Raw genomic sequence first — 14,911 nt, 5'->3', positions numbered from 1 at the left:
CAGCCCATATACCATATTTAAACTGGAACGTGCTTCAATAACATTTTATTGAATGACAAACTTGCAAATGTAATTATTCACCATAGTATGCACATTTTATTTTTCAATCTAAAAGGACCAAACATGTCCCTGCCAACTAAAACTAATCAAGTTTTGTAATCCCAACTTCAATATGAGGCTGGTAACAGTCCCAATGGAGGTACATGTAAAATACAGACAAGCATAAGTAAATCACAAAATTATTTTACTCTAAAATTACAACTGAAAAAATGGTAAATAAATTGTAGACATAACAGCTGTGAAAGACGAGTTGGAGTGAAGGCAATCACTAACAATTTTTGATGAGAAAAGGTGTCCCCTTGACGAGAAAAACCTGTTCCCTGCTGCAGTATTTACTGTAGGTCTTTTGTATGGAGAAAAGAGCGATGCTGCTTTTCAAATCGACACCAGATCATTCAGACAAGCCACTCTAGACAATCATAACACAACCTTTATTTGGACTGAAAATGTTCCTCTAAAAAATAGCAAAGTTCAAAATAAGTGTAACGTGAATATCCCTATGATAAGACCCTGGGGGGGCAAGCTTCTCACTCGCCAGGAAGTCTTCCGTCATGCACACGTTGACGATGCTGTAGTTTTTTGGTAGTATTGTTTAATGTCCTCCCTAAACAGCTTGCCCTCCTGTCTCCGCCATTTGTGCCGTCGGGCGTTTCTCCAGCTCGGACCCAGGGCCTGAGGCCTTCTTCTTCTTCCTGCCATGCTTCTTGTGTTTCTTCTTTCTCTTCTTCTTTGACTTTTCCTGGAAAAGAAAATGCATTTTTAAAAAGATTTCACTTCCCCTTTTTTCTGTTTGGAGAAGACATTCTGGAGAAGTGCAGTTTGGCTATGCCCCTATATCATTGCTATGCAGGAAGCGTTGCAGCTGAAGTATACTTTCTACACTACAAAAAAAAATGAAGGGAACACTTAAGCTCTTAATGAACGATTTATTCAAGTTGAAAATCTTTACTGATGTACATTGTATAATTTGCTGAGAACAAACAACGGTTTTGTTTGTTGTTTGTTCATTTGTTGACATAACAAGGGTCAAAGGAAACCAAAATCATCAACCCATTGAGGGCCGGAGTCAAAATCACACCGAAAATCAAAGTAAAAAATTGAAATCACAAGCTCATGCAACTTGCATGACTTATCACGCCAACTTATAATGTGACTCAGTAGTGTGTATGGCCCCCGCGTGCCAGTACGCACTCCCGAAAACGTCTGGGCATGCCCCTGATGAGTTGGCGGATGGTGTCCTGGGGGATCTCCTCCCAGACCTGGATCAGAACATCAGCGAGCTCCTGGACAGTCTGTGGCGGTACTTGGCGGCGTCGGATGCACCGATACATAACGTCCCATAGGTGCTCAATTGGATTTAGGTCAGGGGAACTTATGTGACCAACTTATGTCCACCCAACAGAGGTTTGGCAAGGCCTGTCCTGTTTTATGACTTGCGAATCCAGGTCATATCAAGTAAATGACAGATTCAGAATAAAGCCCAGCCTGTGATTTACTGAATAATTTTCAATCTCAATCTTCTATCCCTGCCAAATTATGTTTTCCAGTAACCACGGAATTTCACAAAGCACCTTCATTTGTGTATTTGGTAAATGTAACACTAAGCTAGCGTTTCTCAACTGACAGCCCAATTTACCAAACTGTACAGGGTAATTTAGAAACTAATAAGCAGTTTAGATGCCACTCTATGCTGCCAGGATTTCAAATCATAATCAACAATGGGTAAGCCTCTGGGTAAGCCTTTATTGCAAAAATGGCAACTGCATAAGAGTATAACCGAAGACATATTCCCACCAAAAACGAGTATGAGGAGAAAGTGCTCTCCTAATGATGTTCCAAACAGCAAGTTTTTGGTAAGCTTAAAGCCCCCCCCATTTCCCAGCCTCATAATGGCTTCCATGACTTTCTTTGGCACAACACTGGTCCTCATTTTGACAAATGGCAGTAAGAGACTTCAAAGGCAATCAAAAGTCTAGAATCAAGATCCTGAAAACTCTTACACCTGCAAAGAACCAAGGAAGCAAATAAACACACCTGACTCATCAGAAACACATGCGAACCATCGGTCCCAAACATTGTGGTGCCCTGAAGTAGCAGTACTATGTATAAAAAAAGGGCAGCAATTCCCCTCAAATCCTACGTGCACAATGAGTAGAACAAAAAAAAAAAAAAGGTGTGACTGTCCAAATACTTGGACTGCACAGTACATACATAAAAGGCACCTAGAAGTGTCAAAGAACAAACCCTCAAATTACGTGCCATTATTTTCACTGTGATGGCTGTATTTTTCTCCTTCTCTTCACAGTGTCTCTTCTTCTTCTTTGACTCCACCTATGTAAAAATTCAAAGGTGCTGTGATGTGTGAAATCAATTATTCTACAGGGGGAAATTTGTCACAGTAATTTTGCAGGGATTTTTTTAAAGGTTTATAATTTTAAAAGTATAATAGAAGAATTTAAAAAACAAACAACATAGTTGGAATAATAAGGTTTACAGTAATCAAATTTGGTAAAGTTCCAAAATCCGAAGTGTAATAATGATCAGAGAGAATATTAAAAGTAAAGATTTGGTGAGAGGCGATCCGGATTACTTACATCTCCGTCCATTTCTGAGTCACCACTGGACTCAGAAGAGCCTTTGTGGGCACGCTCAGTCTTTTTCTTCTTCCGGCTGCAATCCTGTTAGATAAACACATTCCCATCCATGAACATATGGCACAACCACACAATTAAACAGCTAATGTACTACAGATAGGAAAAATGAGAAAAAAGAGAAAGGTCATCGACTTTGATATTGCGAGGGACAATTACCTTCTCTTTCTCCTGGTCCTCCCTGAGTTTCTTCTTTTTCTTTTTGGAAGACTCCTAGAGAGGATTAAACAAGATAGCAGGCAGGTACATACAGGTGCATCTCAAAAAATTTGAATATCATGGAAAACTTCATTTCTTTCCGTAATTTAATTTTAAAAGTGAAACTTTCATATATTCTAGATTCATTATACAAAGTTAAATATTTCAAGCCTTTTTTCATTTTAATCTTGATGATTACAGTTTACAGCTTATGAATCCAGTATTCCAAAATATTTTAATATTACATAAGACCAATCAGAAAAGGATTTATAATACAAATTAATTTATGCACTCAATACTTGGTCGGGCAATCATGGGGAAGACTGCTGACTTGGCAGTTGTCCAGAAGACACTCATTGACACCCTCCACAAGGAGGGTAAGCCACACAAGGTCTTTGCTGAAAGGGTTCGCAGAGTGCTGTATCAAAGCATATTAATGGAAAGTTGACTGGAAGGGAAAAGTATGGTAGGAAACAGAGCAGAAGCTACAGGGATGACCTGTCAAGCAAAGTCGATTCAAGAACTTGGGGGAGCTTCACAAGGAGAGGACTGAGGCTGGAGTCAGTGCATCAAGAGCCACCACGAACAGACGTGTACAGGAAATGGGCTAAGTGTCGCATTCCTAGTGTCACTCCTGAACCAGAGACAACATCAGAAGTGTCTTCCCTGGGCTAAGAAGGAAAAGAACTAGCCTGTTGCTTAGTGGTCCAAAGTCCTATTTTCAGACAGAAGTAAATTTTGCATTTCATTTGGAAATCAAGGTCCCAGAGTCTGGGGGAAGAATGGAGAGGCACAGAATCCAATTTGCTTGAGGTCCAGTGTTAAGTTTCCATAGTCAGTGATGATTTGGGGTGCTATGTCATCTGCTGGTGTTGGTCCACTGTGTTTTACCAAGTCCAGAGTCAACACAGCTGTCTACCAGGAGATTTTAGAGTACTTCATGCTTCTGTCTGCTGACAGAGATGCTGATTTCCTTTTCCAGCAGGACTTTGCACCTGCCCACAGTGCCAAAACTACTAGTAACTGGTTTGCTGACCATAGTATTACTGTCATTGATTGGCCAGCCAACTCGCCTGACCAGAACCCCATAGAGAATCTGATGACACCAGACCCAACAATACAGACGAGCTGAAGGGCACTATCAAAGCAACTTGGGCTTCCATAACACCTCAGCAGTGCCACAGGCTGACTGCCTCCATGCCACGCTGTATTTATATAGTAATTTGTGCAAAAGGAGCCCGGACCAAGTATTTTTTTATTTTTGATTGGTCTTATGTAATATTCTAATATTTTGAGATACCTGATTTTAGATTTTCATGAGCTGTAAGCCGTAATCATCAAGATTAAAACAACAAAGGCTTGAAATATTTCACTTTATGTGCAATGAATCTAGAATATGAAAGTTTAACTTTTTTACTTTTCCACAATATTCACATTTTTTGAGATGCACCTGTATATGCAATAACTTAGGGTTACAATCAATACCAAGAAGAAAAAAAAAAGAAAAAAAAAGAAAAAAAGCATTACTTACAGGTATTAAACTAGATGCATACAACAAATGTAAACGTGGGTGTAATTTTGTGCACAGAAGGGCATTCGACCAAAGTTCTTGTACTTATATATTTTTTACACCATAAAAAAGGACAATCTTGGATTAGCAGCTAATTGAACAAATACATGGCTGTGATCATAGTGGGAGCGGGTACCTTATTATCTGACTCGGATTCTGAGAGGGAGCCCTCGGATGCTTTCCGGACAGAAGAATGCTTCCTTTTCCGCTTCTTTTTAATGCTCTTCTTTTCATCCTATTTAAAAAAATTAAAATTAAAATTAAAAAACATTACATGACATTACATTACGTGGTATTTAGCAGACGCTCTTATCCAGAGCGACGTACAACAAAGTGCAAATCAATCACAAGAACAAGTGCAAAAGTAGACCTGAGAGGACAGTACAGTTCTGAGTCCTAGTGTAAACATACAGAAATTCAGAACCCTTGAAGTTTCACTGAAAGAGACCTAGACTGAAATTGAACTGTTTACCTTCATAGCTGGGCATCAAATAAAAAAGTACAGCAAACAATGCATGAATGAATACTTAAGTATATAGAAGCAAACAGAAAGATACAGTGCAGTCTATAAGTATTTGGACAGTTGTACAATTTCTGTTCTTTTGAAGATGTACTCCAGAGCATTAGATTTCAAATTAAACAAATATGGAGGTTAAAGTGCATACTGTCACCTTTCACTTGAGGGCATTTACATACATATAATAATCGGAGTAGGAATTACATCTGATTTTGTACAGAGTCACCCCCATTTCAGAGGACCAAAAGTAATCAGACAGTCTGTATTTTAACCTCTTATTCATTGTTTATTTCCAAATCCAATGGGCTGGAGTAGAGTCAAAAAATAATAATATTGTGCCACTGTCCAAATACTTATAGCAGATAGATGTGTATAGACTTCATGGCAGATTATGAGGCCAGGTACTATGAATATGGATACATATTTGCAACCTCTATGCCTGTAGCCCTCGAGACATACTTACCTCATTATCAGAATCAGAGGAGCTGCTAGAAGAATCAGAACTTGATGAAGAGGAGGAAGACGAGGAATGCTTGACCAGACACAATGAAAGCAGAGCTCATTAGATTTTCTGTCATTTAAGACATAATCAATATATAAATAAATATTGAGAACATTTCTTTAAAAATGTAGATGACAGAAAAAAAAAAAAAAAAAACACATCATGGAACATTTAAAATGTCACAATGGACATAACTGTAAAATAACCACAAACATTTGCTTAATGCTTGATAAGGGAATAAAATGCTATGATAAGCCTACAATGCAGTACATAAAACTTTAGCTAATTTACCCAAATAACCAAACAAACGATAAGCTAGAGCAATTTAAAGAGTGATACATCACAGCACATTGGAGCACTTTTAGCCATTATTATATGCTGATCATCTTTTCTCACCCTGCTGGACTTCTTCTTCTCTTTCCGTTTTTTCTAAGGACAAAAAGAACAGTCAAGTGACAGATAAATGTGGATGTAGCTGAAGTAAAATAATGGTAACTTCTTTTCAGGGCAATTGCGACTGACCTCTTTCTTTTCTTTTTCCTTTTCTTTATCCTTTTTACTTTCACTTCCACCTAGTAATCTCTCTCTGTTTTTCTCCAACTCCTTTTTCCATTTCTACAAATATGGACACAAAATTGAGAATTGAAAACGATTCCACAAATAAATATAAGCAATTTGCACACTCTAAAATCAAACATTATCCTAAAAATATTAACATGCACTAAAAATATTATGTCATGTGGTTGTGAGTTACAACACCTAAATGATTTAACAAATATGTGAATATTACTACCAATTCTAATGAACTAATGATTTCTCATAAAAATGTCTGGTAGAGTTGATGATTTAGGGATGTAAAATTGAATCAATAATGCAATACCTCATTCATTTTTTCTTCAAATTCTGCCAGTGCTCTTGAACCCTTCTTCTTCTTCTCCAGTTGCTCCTTCACTTCTTCCCTGAAAAAGGAGTGGTACCACATTTAATTGAAATGCCCTCAAAAATAGTAATGTTTTAACTTGCACAGCTACTCTGGAATGCATTGATGAAAGAGAAACTTGGCCTCTCTCTTGAGAAGACAATATACAGTGAGAACCATAAGTCATTGGACAGTGACATTTTTTGTTATTTTGGATCTGTACTCAAGCACTTTTGAGTTAACGGATACAATGACGTTGAGGTTGAGGTTGAAGTGCAGACTGTCAGCTTCAATTTGAGTGGATTTTCATTATTGAACCCTTTTTTTGGGGGGGGGGGGGGGGTTGGTTGCATATCCTTTGCATGCAATGATTGCTTGAATTCTAAAGCCAAATTCAGTTCCTGCTCATTTTGGGGACTTTTTGCCTTCAGGCTCCTCTTCAGCATGTAAAATGCATGTTCAGATTCGGTGATTGACAAGGCCAGTCAAGGATTTTATTTTTGGCTATCAAAAACCCCTTGCTCTAGCAGTATGTTTTGGGGCATTGTCTGTTTCATGATAATAAGTTCAATATGTTTGGAGGCATTTGGTTGTATTTGAGCAGATAGAACATGGTGGCCTGTAGCGTAGTGGTTAAGGTAAATGACTGGGATCCGCAAGATTGGTGGTTCGAATCCCGGTGTAGCCACAATAAGATCCGCACAGCCGTTGGGCCCTTGAGCAAGGCCCTTAACCCTGCATTGCTCCAGGGGAGGATTGTCTCCTGCTTAGTCTACTCAACTGTACGTCACTCTGAATAAGAGTGTCTGCCAAATGCCATTAATGTAATGTAATTTCTGTAGACTTTAGAATTCATTGTTCTACTTCTGTCCGCAGTCACATCATCAATGAAGACAAGTGAGCTTGCACATGGTACTTGTCAATATTCGTCATCTGTCCACAAGACTTCCAGAATTCTTGGGGCTCTTTTAGATGCTTTTTAGCAAGGTTGTCTTTCTGTTTTTCAGGCTTAGCGGTGGTTGGCATTTCGTAGTATAGCCTCTGTAGACCTGCTGGTGTAGTCTTCTACATATGGTAGACTTTGACACATCTACACCTGCATCCAGGAGTGTTTTTGATTTGTTTGACCGTTGATAGGGGGGTTTTCTTCACCATAGAGAGTATTCTCTGGTCATCCACTTCCTCAGTCTACCGGGTCTTTTGACACACTTAAAGTCACCAGTTGTTTTGTTCTTGTTAATAATGAACCAAATTGATTGATTTTAATTTCTGAGCCTGATGATTGGCATCTTCACTTGCATTAACACTGCCTTAATTCTAGAATCGTCTAGAATCAAGATAAGACATCAACAGCTTTCTTCTGCATTCATTAACAAGAGAAATAAACACACTTGCCTAGGGAAACATCTGTGAAGCCAACTGAACAAATACATGTAGTAGCTTAAAATGGTGGGACCATGTACAAAAGGTGCTGTCATTTGTAAATGGTTAACATAACATAACATTACATTACATTACATTATTGGCATTTGGCAGACGCTCTTATCCAGAGCGACGTACAACAAAGTGCATACCCATAACCAGGGATAAGTTCGCTGAAAGACCCTAGAGGGAAGTACAATTTCAACTTTCAACAAATTCAACAATTTCACCATTACTAACATAAAGTAATGGTGGGAGCAGCCATTCAGCCCAGCAAAGTTTGAATTTCCAAGCCTGCTCTTGAAAACCCCCACTGTTTCTGTTGAAAAAATACCCTCAAATTAAAGCTGAGAGTTGGCACTTCAACATAATTTTCATTGTATCCTTTCAAACTCAAAGTGCTAGAGTACAGTACCAAAATATCAAAAAATGTGTCACTGTCCAATTAATTATGGTGGTCACTGTATATGCAAGGGAATGTGAAACAAGATAAATCAGCATTTCAGAAAACAGATTCACGGCCATGTGTGGCACAAACACCACAAACACTACTCTGCTGCAACTCTAAAACTAAGGTTTATCAGCTTTGACTGGTCACATGAATAAAACCTGCATTCAGCAACTGTCAGTTGTCATTTCGACTCAGAACTAAGAATTATAGGTTTGAGTAATTGACTCGAATGAACTGCTTCAAAAAGGAAGCACAAGTGCAGTATTTCACTAAACTACAGAGCCTGCATGCCAGGTTGTGCCAAAATATATGCAAAAATAGCACAACAGTGTTTAGCTGAAGAACAATTTAAGGCAACTTGCGAGAGCAGATTGGTACTGGTACACTTTGCTAACGTACCATGTGGGCCTAGGTCTACTCAAGTAGTCCTGTATTGTGGGCCCTGAAGATGGTGCCGGTCCCCGTGCTCGGGCAGCAGCTATTGGGTTCACATAAGCCTGTAATACAAACATACAATAATAATCTCACAACTTAAACACATATTGTTCTAAACATTAGACTAGATGTAAATAGTTATATAGAGAGCTAGTTAATTCTGATGAACTAAGTTAGTTACCTAGCCATGTGCAATGTAGTTTACATTAACGTATAGCTAACCTACAGCTAGCTAGCTACCATAAAAAAGTAACTTTGAATAATTAACAAATGAACATCAGCCATATTTCCAATGGCTGAGAGAAAGAGGTTGTTTACAACAAACAGGTTACGTTGTCATACATTTTCTTCTCAGAGAAAAGTCCCAACCTGTTTACATTCGGGCAGATGTGCATGCAAGCGAATCGCTATCTTCGTTTTGGTCGCAGTACATTCATGCAGAGTGGCTGACCTACAATTTCTGCTGTGTTGTAGTTTACACAGCAGAAATTGTATTGAGGAATATAGTTTTTAAAAGAAATAAGACTATAGTCACCCATTTAGATCAAACTTTAGATAAAAACACTTTAAGGCTCAGGCACTTCATGCTCAAGCTGTCCTAAAATTCCTTCTTACCATGCAGTGTCCTACCTGTAGCCTACACACAAGCTATTGTCTCCAAAATTGTGGATTTATAAATTTATATATGTAAAGAGTGACATTATTGGTCCACACTGTTGATGTACCGGGCACTATTAAACAAACTTTTTATGTTCACTCTAATGTCTTAGATCAGTTAGCTTAGCCTACTCACTCTCAGGGTCATGCTACATTACTTCAGATCAGTCTTATGAATACAGAACTGGGGAAAGCAGCTTCATTATGCTGCTCATAACTGGAGCTGTGTAAAAAACTGGATCACAAAATAATCTGAAGGGTTCGAGAATAATTTTAAACGAGGTCTTACCAGATACGTACTCTTGTTTCTTGTAATGTTTTCAGTTTTTCTTTCTGTAATTATCCACTTTGTGTTATCTTTATCTCGTCATTGTGTGATTGTGATTCTTCTTTCTATGCATTTTATACGGAAATAATGTATGTATCCCATTGCACTGCTGGTACAGAGAATTACTCACTTGGTCTTAATGAAGGTTCAAATAAATAATGTGAACAAATTGCTAAATGTTTCCTAGACAATGACTGAGTTACATTCTATCTGACCATTTATGACTGACAGATTGTTATACACCAGTGAGAAAGATGTAGGGCTACTTCAAAGATGTGCTTATGCTGTCATTACCTCTGCCCAACATGTTAAAATACATATAGGGAGCCCATATGAAATAAAGTATGATGCTTTCTGATATCGTGTCTGGTAGGTTTAAAATGTAAGTTTGGGGGGGAAATGCTAGGCTATAACCTGTTACAGCATGAATCAAACACATAAATGGGAAAAATGAACCTGCTGAAAAGAATTCCATTGTAGCGGGGAGCGTTTAAATCATATCAGAAAATGAATCCCTTGCAAAAAGATAAACCGTAGGCTACATGTGAAACGTTCATTAAGTGTCAAGGTGGGATCAAACCAGCGATAGTACACGAGCCACCGATAATAGAGCCACCGTTATGAACGAAGAATTGCGATGGGCCTGTTTAGTCATCACACCGGAAAAGAATATAAAAAGGTCTGGGGTGCGTTTCCCGAAGCCTTCTTAACGCTACGTCGTTCGTATGTTGAACCTTAAGCTCTACCTTAACGTTTCATAGTGTTTCCCGAAACGTTCTTTGCTAAGTATGCCTTCTGTACGTCGTACTCTCGTAAGGTTGGTCTGGACCACCTTAGCGATGTTGTCAGCTAACACCGCTAGTGGCCACCACTGTTACGACCGCCAGCCTCTGAAATCAGCTGTTGCTCTTAGTTACATCTCAATCTGTTAAGCAATATGTACACTAATAATTCTACAGTCGTAGTTGGCTAATAATATTAAATATAAAATACCACATTACTGGCACTGTTTTCATGCAAATAATAAAATTGTAATTTACGAAGGTTGCATTGAGCACGTTATTGAACAATTTGCCTAATTGCCTTTTAAATCATATTCATAAACTGACGATTTCTCTGTGTGTTGGAGCGATGTTTAACCATAGTTTTTTCTTGGTCTAGTTGGACACCGTAATCCTAAAACTGGAAAATAATGTTTCTTTATTCAGCGCCACGTCTAACAATATCTCCATTTCGTTTGCTGTGAAGGTGTGGGACCGCTTATTTCTTTGTTTTTGTCCCCCGCCATATCTTATGCTAAATGATAAATAAATAAAAAACGTGTTGGTGCGTTTTTATTGAAAACGTCAGCTAATTACAGAAAATAATGAATTTCACCAGTAATGTGATGGTGCTTCTGCCAAATCAACCCTGATTGCAAAGTCATTCAAGGCACTACGACAAAGATATTAAAATAATGTAAATGAAACACGACAAAACATGCCTAATAATTCGTATTGCTAGATGGCGTAGCCACAAACCGTATCACTAACCGTATATACAATTTGGCGAAAATTATATAAACGGTTGGATAATTTAGTTTGCAAGTTTTTAATTCTATGAATACTTTCCGACCAGTCGTGATAAATGCAATATTTTCCTGCAGCGTTTCATTCATAAATAACACTACTTTCTCTCATAACGCAGTCAAACAGTCACTGCATGGAGTGCATAATCGATCTTAGAGTCGGCCTAGTAACGTCGCACGTAGAAGCTATCCCTTAAGCAACCGCCTAAGTGATAGTTCGGGGAACATACGTAGAAAAGTAAACAACTTTAGTAAGGTATACCTTAGAGAGTCTTCGTAAAGCGCTAAGAGACACCGTTATCGGGAATAGCATATAGCATTTTCTATACGTGCTATCATCATATCGCTAAGAGCAGGCCACCTGACTAAGTATATACAGTGGCAGTTGCAGTTATATCCGGAAATTCCTAGAAATAAGTGCACAACATGACACAATATGGCTTTTCTAGAATATTCTAACCGGTAGCAAATGAAAGGTTAAGGTCTCACATGTTGGTCTTTTTTTAAAACGGTTGCAGACACATCCACCAAAAAAAAAGAAGAAAAAAAAACAAAAACAAAAAAGCAGGATTGAACCAGCAAAAGTACCCTCCACATTATTTCGGTGATCCAGTTGAGGCATCCTGTACACGGTTCCAGTTATGACCAGCATAATGAAGCTGCTTCCCCAGTTCTGTACTCATAAGACTGATCTGAAGTAATACAGCATGACCCTGAGAGTGAGTAGCAGTGTTTCCCACAGTGGCTTATAGTTTAGGTGGGCCGGCAGAACAAAAAAAAAACTGCCCCGCCTTAAGTAACGTTGGATTAAAAAATGAAAATCGATTAAAAATAAATAAATGTAAAAAATCCGACTGCTTCGCAAGGTGACGCTTAATAGAGAAATTTGCTGGTTGAAAATTATATTGCGTAGTTTGTCATTCAATCGTGGTGAAATGGGACCAACTTCGAGGTGAGAGTGAAATACTCATATTTTTCTAAATGGTTAAATGGTTGGAATTTATATAGCGCCTTTATCCAAAGCGCTGTACAATTGATGCTTCACACACACACACACACACACACACACACACACACACACACACACACACACACACACACACACACACACACACACACACACACACACACACGGCGATTGGCTACCATGCAAGGCACCAGCTCGTCAGGGGGTTAGGTGTCTTGCTCAGGGACACTTCGACACACTTCGGGCGGGGGATCGAACCGGAAACCCTCCGACTGCCAGACGACTGCTCTTACTGCCTGAACCATGTCGCTCCCTTTCTAGTTAATAAGATAATTGTTCTATCGTGCTATTGCGAAACCATGACTTTTGCACGTCTGTTTCTCGACATTTATCAGTAGACTAGCGGCTAGTTAGAGTAGGCAAATTACAACCAATTACAATTACTATTATAACGTGAATAGCATTTTATATTTATGTTTTGTAATATGCCGTATAAGCTTTTTTAAAATGTTAAGTCATTGTGTTATTCTCAGGGGTGTTTTGCAGAATATGCAGGACGCACAAGCAGAGAGTTAAATGTGGCCCATCACAAAGGCCACTCGTAGAGGTCCCCTGTACAAACTACAGGCGTGATGCATTGGACTCGCACACGAGTTCAAGCAATCATGCAGTTGTAAAAAGTTATGCAAATGTACAGCATTCAGTTTATTTCTTTTTTATTTTGTGTACATGTTTATTTTTTGTATTGCACAGAGTATAAAAATAAAAAAAATGACTTGTGCAAGTAAAACATTGTTTGCCCCCTCCTTACAATCTCTTTTTTTTTTAATGTACCTGCCTAAACCCGCCTGATCTAAAACGTTAGCCTGAAAAACATCAGAAGGTTGTTTAATCGTGCCTTGTAAATAAACAGCGCGTGTACCGATAATGTCACTCTTGCTGTAAATCCACAATTTCGGAAACAATAGCTTGTGTGTAGGCTATGGGTAGGGCAATCTGCACGGTAAGAAGGATTTTAGCACAGCGGGAACATGAAATGCCTGAGCCTCAACGTGTTTTTAAAAAAAAATCTAAAGTTTGATCTAAAGAGGCGACTATAGTTTTTTCCCCAAAAAACCTTCCGCCGTGTAAACGTTTGTAGGCTTCTTTTGCGGGACAGACACTCTTCATAATAAAAATAATCCGCGGGTGTGGAATGAGCTGCGACCAAAACGAAGAGCAATTCACTTGCATATTCATCTGTCGGAATGTAAACAGGTTGGGACTTTTCACGGCAAGAAAATGGAAGGAAGAAGAAAATGGAAGTGGCCATGGTAGTTTTTCACCTGAGTTTATGATTATGGCTGCTTATTGACTATCACAGACATTAGAAACACTTAGATTGATGTGAATTGCACCAATAATTATTAACTACAAATAGCTGCACAACATCCCAGTGTTGGCTCACGATGGTCCGAAAAGCCTTTCCAGTTTGTCGTCTCTCGTTAGCAACAGCTTCCACCACAATGCCAAAGTGGAGCACTATTAATGTCACTGTATGGTGAAATGGATCGCGTATGTGATTCGTACCAAGTTTCGATGAAAACAGAAGGAAGTATCCTTTACACACACACAAAAACAAAAGCTGCTGTGGAAATATGTTTGGAGTTACTCGTCATGGAAGTTGTACTGTTCAGAACATGGAGAGCCTGTTAGCTAGCTAACAATAAAGAAGTACGACGTATATGAGATAACTGGCTATTTAATTAGTTGGCTAAGTAAAATACTATTTACACCAAATCCACGGACACGTGAAAATGAATCGTTTTGTATTATCTGACATGCTAAACTAAGGTAACGTTAGCATGTTGTTAAAGCTACGATAATTAGCCTGCTAGCTTGCTATTAGGCATCTTAAAGCTGGACTAACAAGCTAGCTAGCTAGTTCTGTGGGGAATCTGCCAACTTTAGCGTTAGCTATATGGAACGTAGCTATATACGCAAATGGGCTTGGCTCTCTAATAGTGTTTAAAAGCAGGCCCATGCTATGTGAGCTAACGTTAGCTTACTTTTAAAGCGGATATTAGCGCTCATGCCTGGCACGGGTTTGTGTTTTATCACCTAAAACGTTGGCCGTGTCAGTATCAATTCACTTGCAGATTATGACTCATTTTTATATATATATATATATATATATATATATATAATGCAATATTTTCATTAACGTATGTACTTACCACTCTGTTATCTCTTTTCCCCATTTTGTAGATCTCACCCTGACTTCATTTGTGTCAATGAACTAGGTGACGTTAGCTAGGGATTTAGTTTACATGTCAATCCTGCAAAGCTATGGTTCTTCTGGTTAACTGTCTAGCTACAGCACTTCAGGAACGGACTGCCTCTTCTTCTTCTCTCTTTTTTTTTTTTTTTAAATGGTCGAATTACTACCCCATCGGAGCATTATCGCCACCTACTGTTAAACAGAAAAAATGACTTCTATATTGTAACGTGGCGAGGTTCCATGAAAGGGATAAGCAGAGAGAAAGAGGGCAAGGTACAGCAAAAATGAATGGGAGGAGGCGATGTCCCCAAAGTCGTCTGTGATGACGATGTACTTACTATTGGTGTAACCAATAAGGAATATCATGGTATCACTTTATGATAGTTTATGATACAGTGATCGTAGGC

The 14,911-nt window shown here is 38.7% G+C and overlaps 1 protein-coding gene across 2 annotated transcripts; it reads right to left on the bottom strand.

The window, feature by feature from the left end:
• Positions 1-28: 28 nt before the first annotated feature.
• On the bottom strand, positions 29-14,650 carry fam133b (family with sequence similarity 133 member B). 2 transcript variants are annotated; one of them, XM_061254443.1, is made up of 11 exons: positions 14,461-14,650; positions 8,690-8,787; positions 6,379-6,457; positions 6,021-6,113; positions 5,895-5,927; positions 5,460-5,528; positions 4,616-4,714; positions 2,871-2,924; positions 2,655-2,738; positions 2,305-2,391; positions 29-799 (listed from the first exon to the last, which is right to left on the bottom strand). In XM_061254443.1, the coding sequence occupies exons 1-11, from the start codon at positions 14,482-14,484 to the stop codon at positions 665-667; spliced, it is 855 nt and encodes a 284-aa protein (XP_061110427.1). In that variant the 5' UTR covers positions 14,485-14,650; the 3' UTR covers positions 29-664. The 2 variants fall into 2 exon arrangements, with proteins under 2 accessions (XP_061110427.1, XP_061110428.1); XM_061254444.1 differs by having other exon boundaries at positions 2,320-2,391.
• Positions 14,651-14,911: the final 261 nt, after the last annotated feature.

Source organism: Conger conger, chromosome 9 (assembly GCF_963514075.1).
Source record: "Conger conger chromosome 9, fConCon1.1, whole genome shotgun sequence".
In the NCBI taxonomy this organism is placed as follows: Eukaryota; Metazoa; Chordata; class Actinopteri; order Anguilliformes; family Congridae; genus Conger; species Conger conger.
The sequence above is the reverse complement of the archived record's forward strand: the minus strand, read 5'-3'. Positions and strand labels throughout refer to the sequence as shown.

What these genes read in the sequence shown, in the direction of transcription:
- fam133b (XM_061254443.1), bottom strand. Translation starts at nt 14,484, where the DNA reads ATGGGGAAAAGAGATAACAGAGTG. An exon ending in CCTCTGATTCTGATAATGAG is followed by an intron (nt 4,715 to 5,459) that starts GTAAGTATGTCT and finishes TTTTTTAAATAG; the next exon opens with GATGAAAAGAAGAGCATTAA. An exon ending in ACTCAGAAATGGACGGAGAT is followed by an intron (nt 2,392 to 2,654) that starts GTAAGTAATCCG and finishes ATTTTTACATAG; the next exon opens with GTGGAGTCAAAGAAGAAGAA.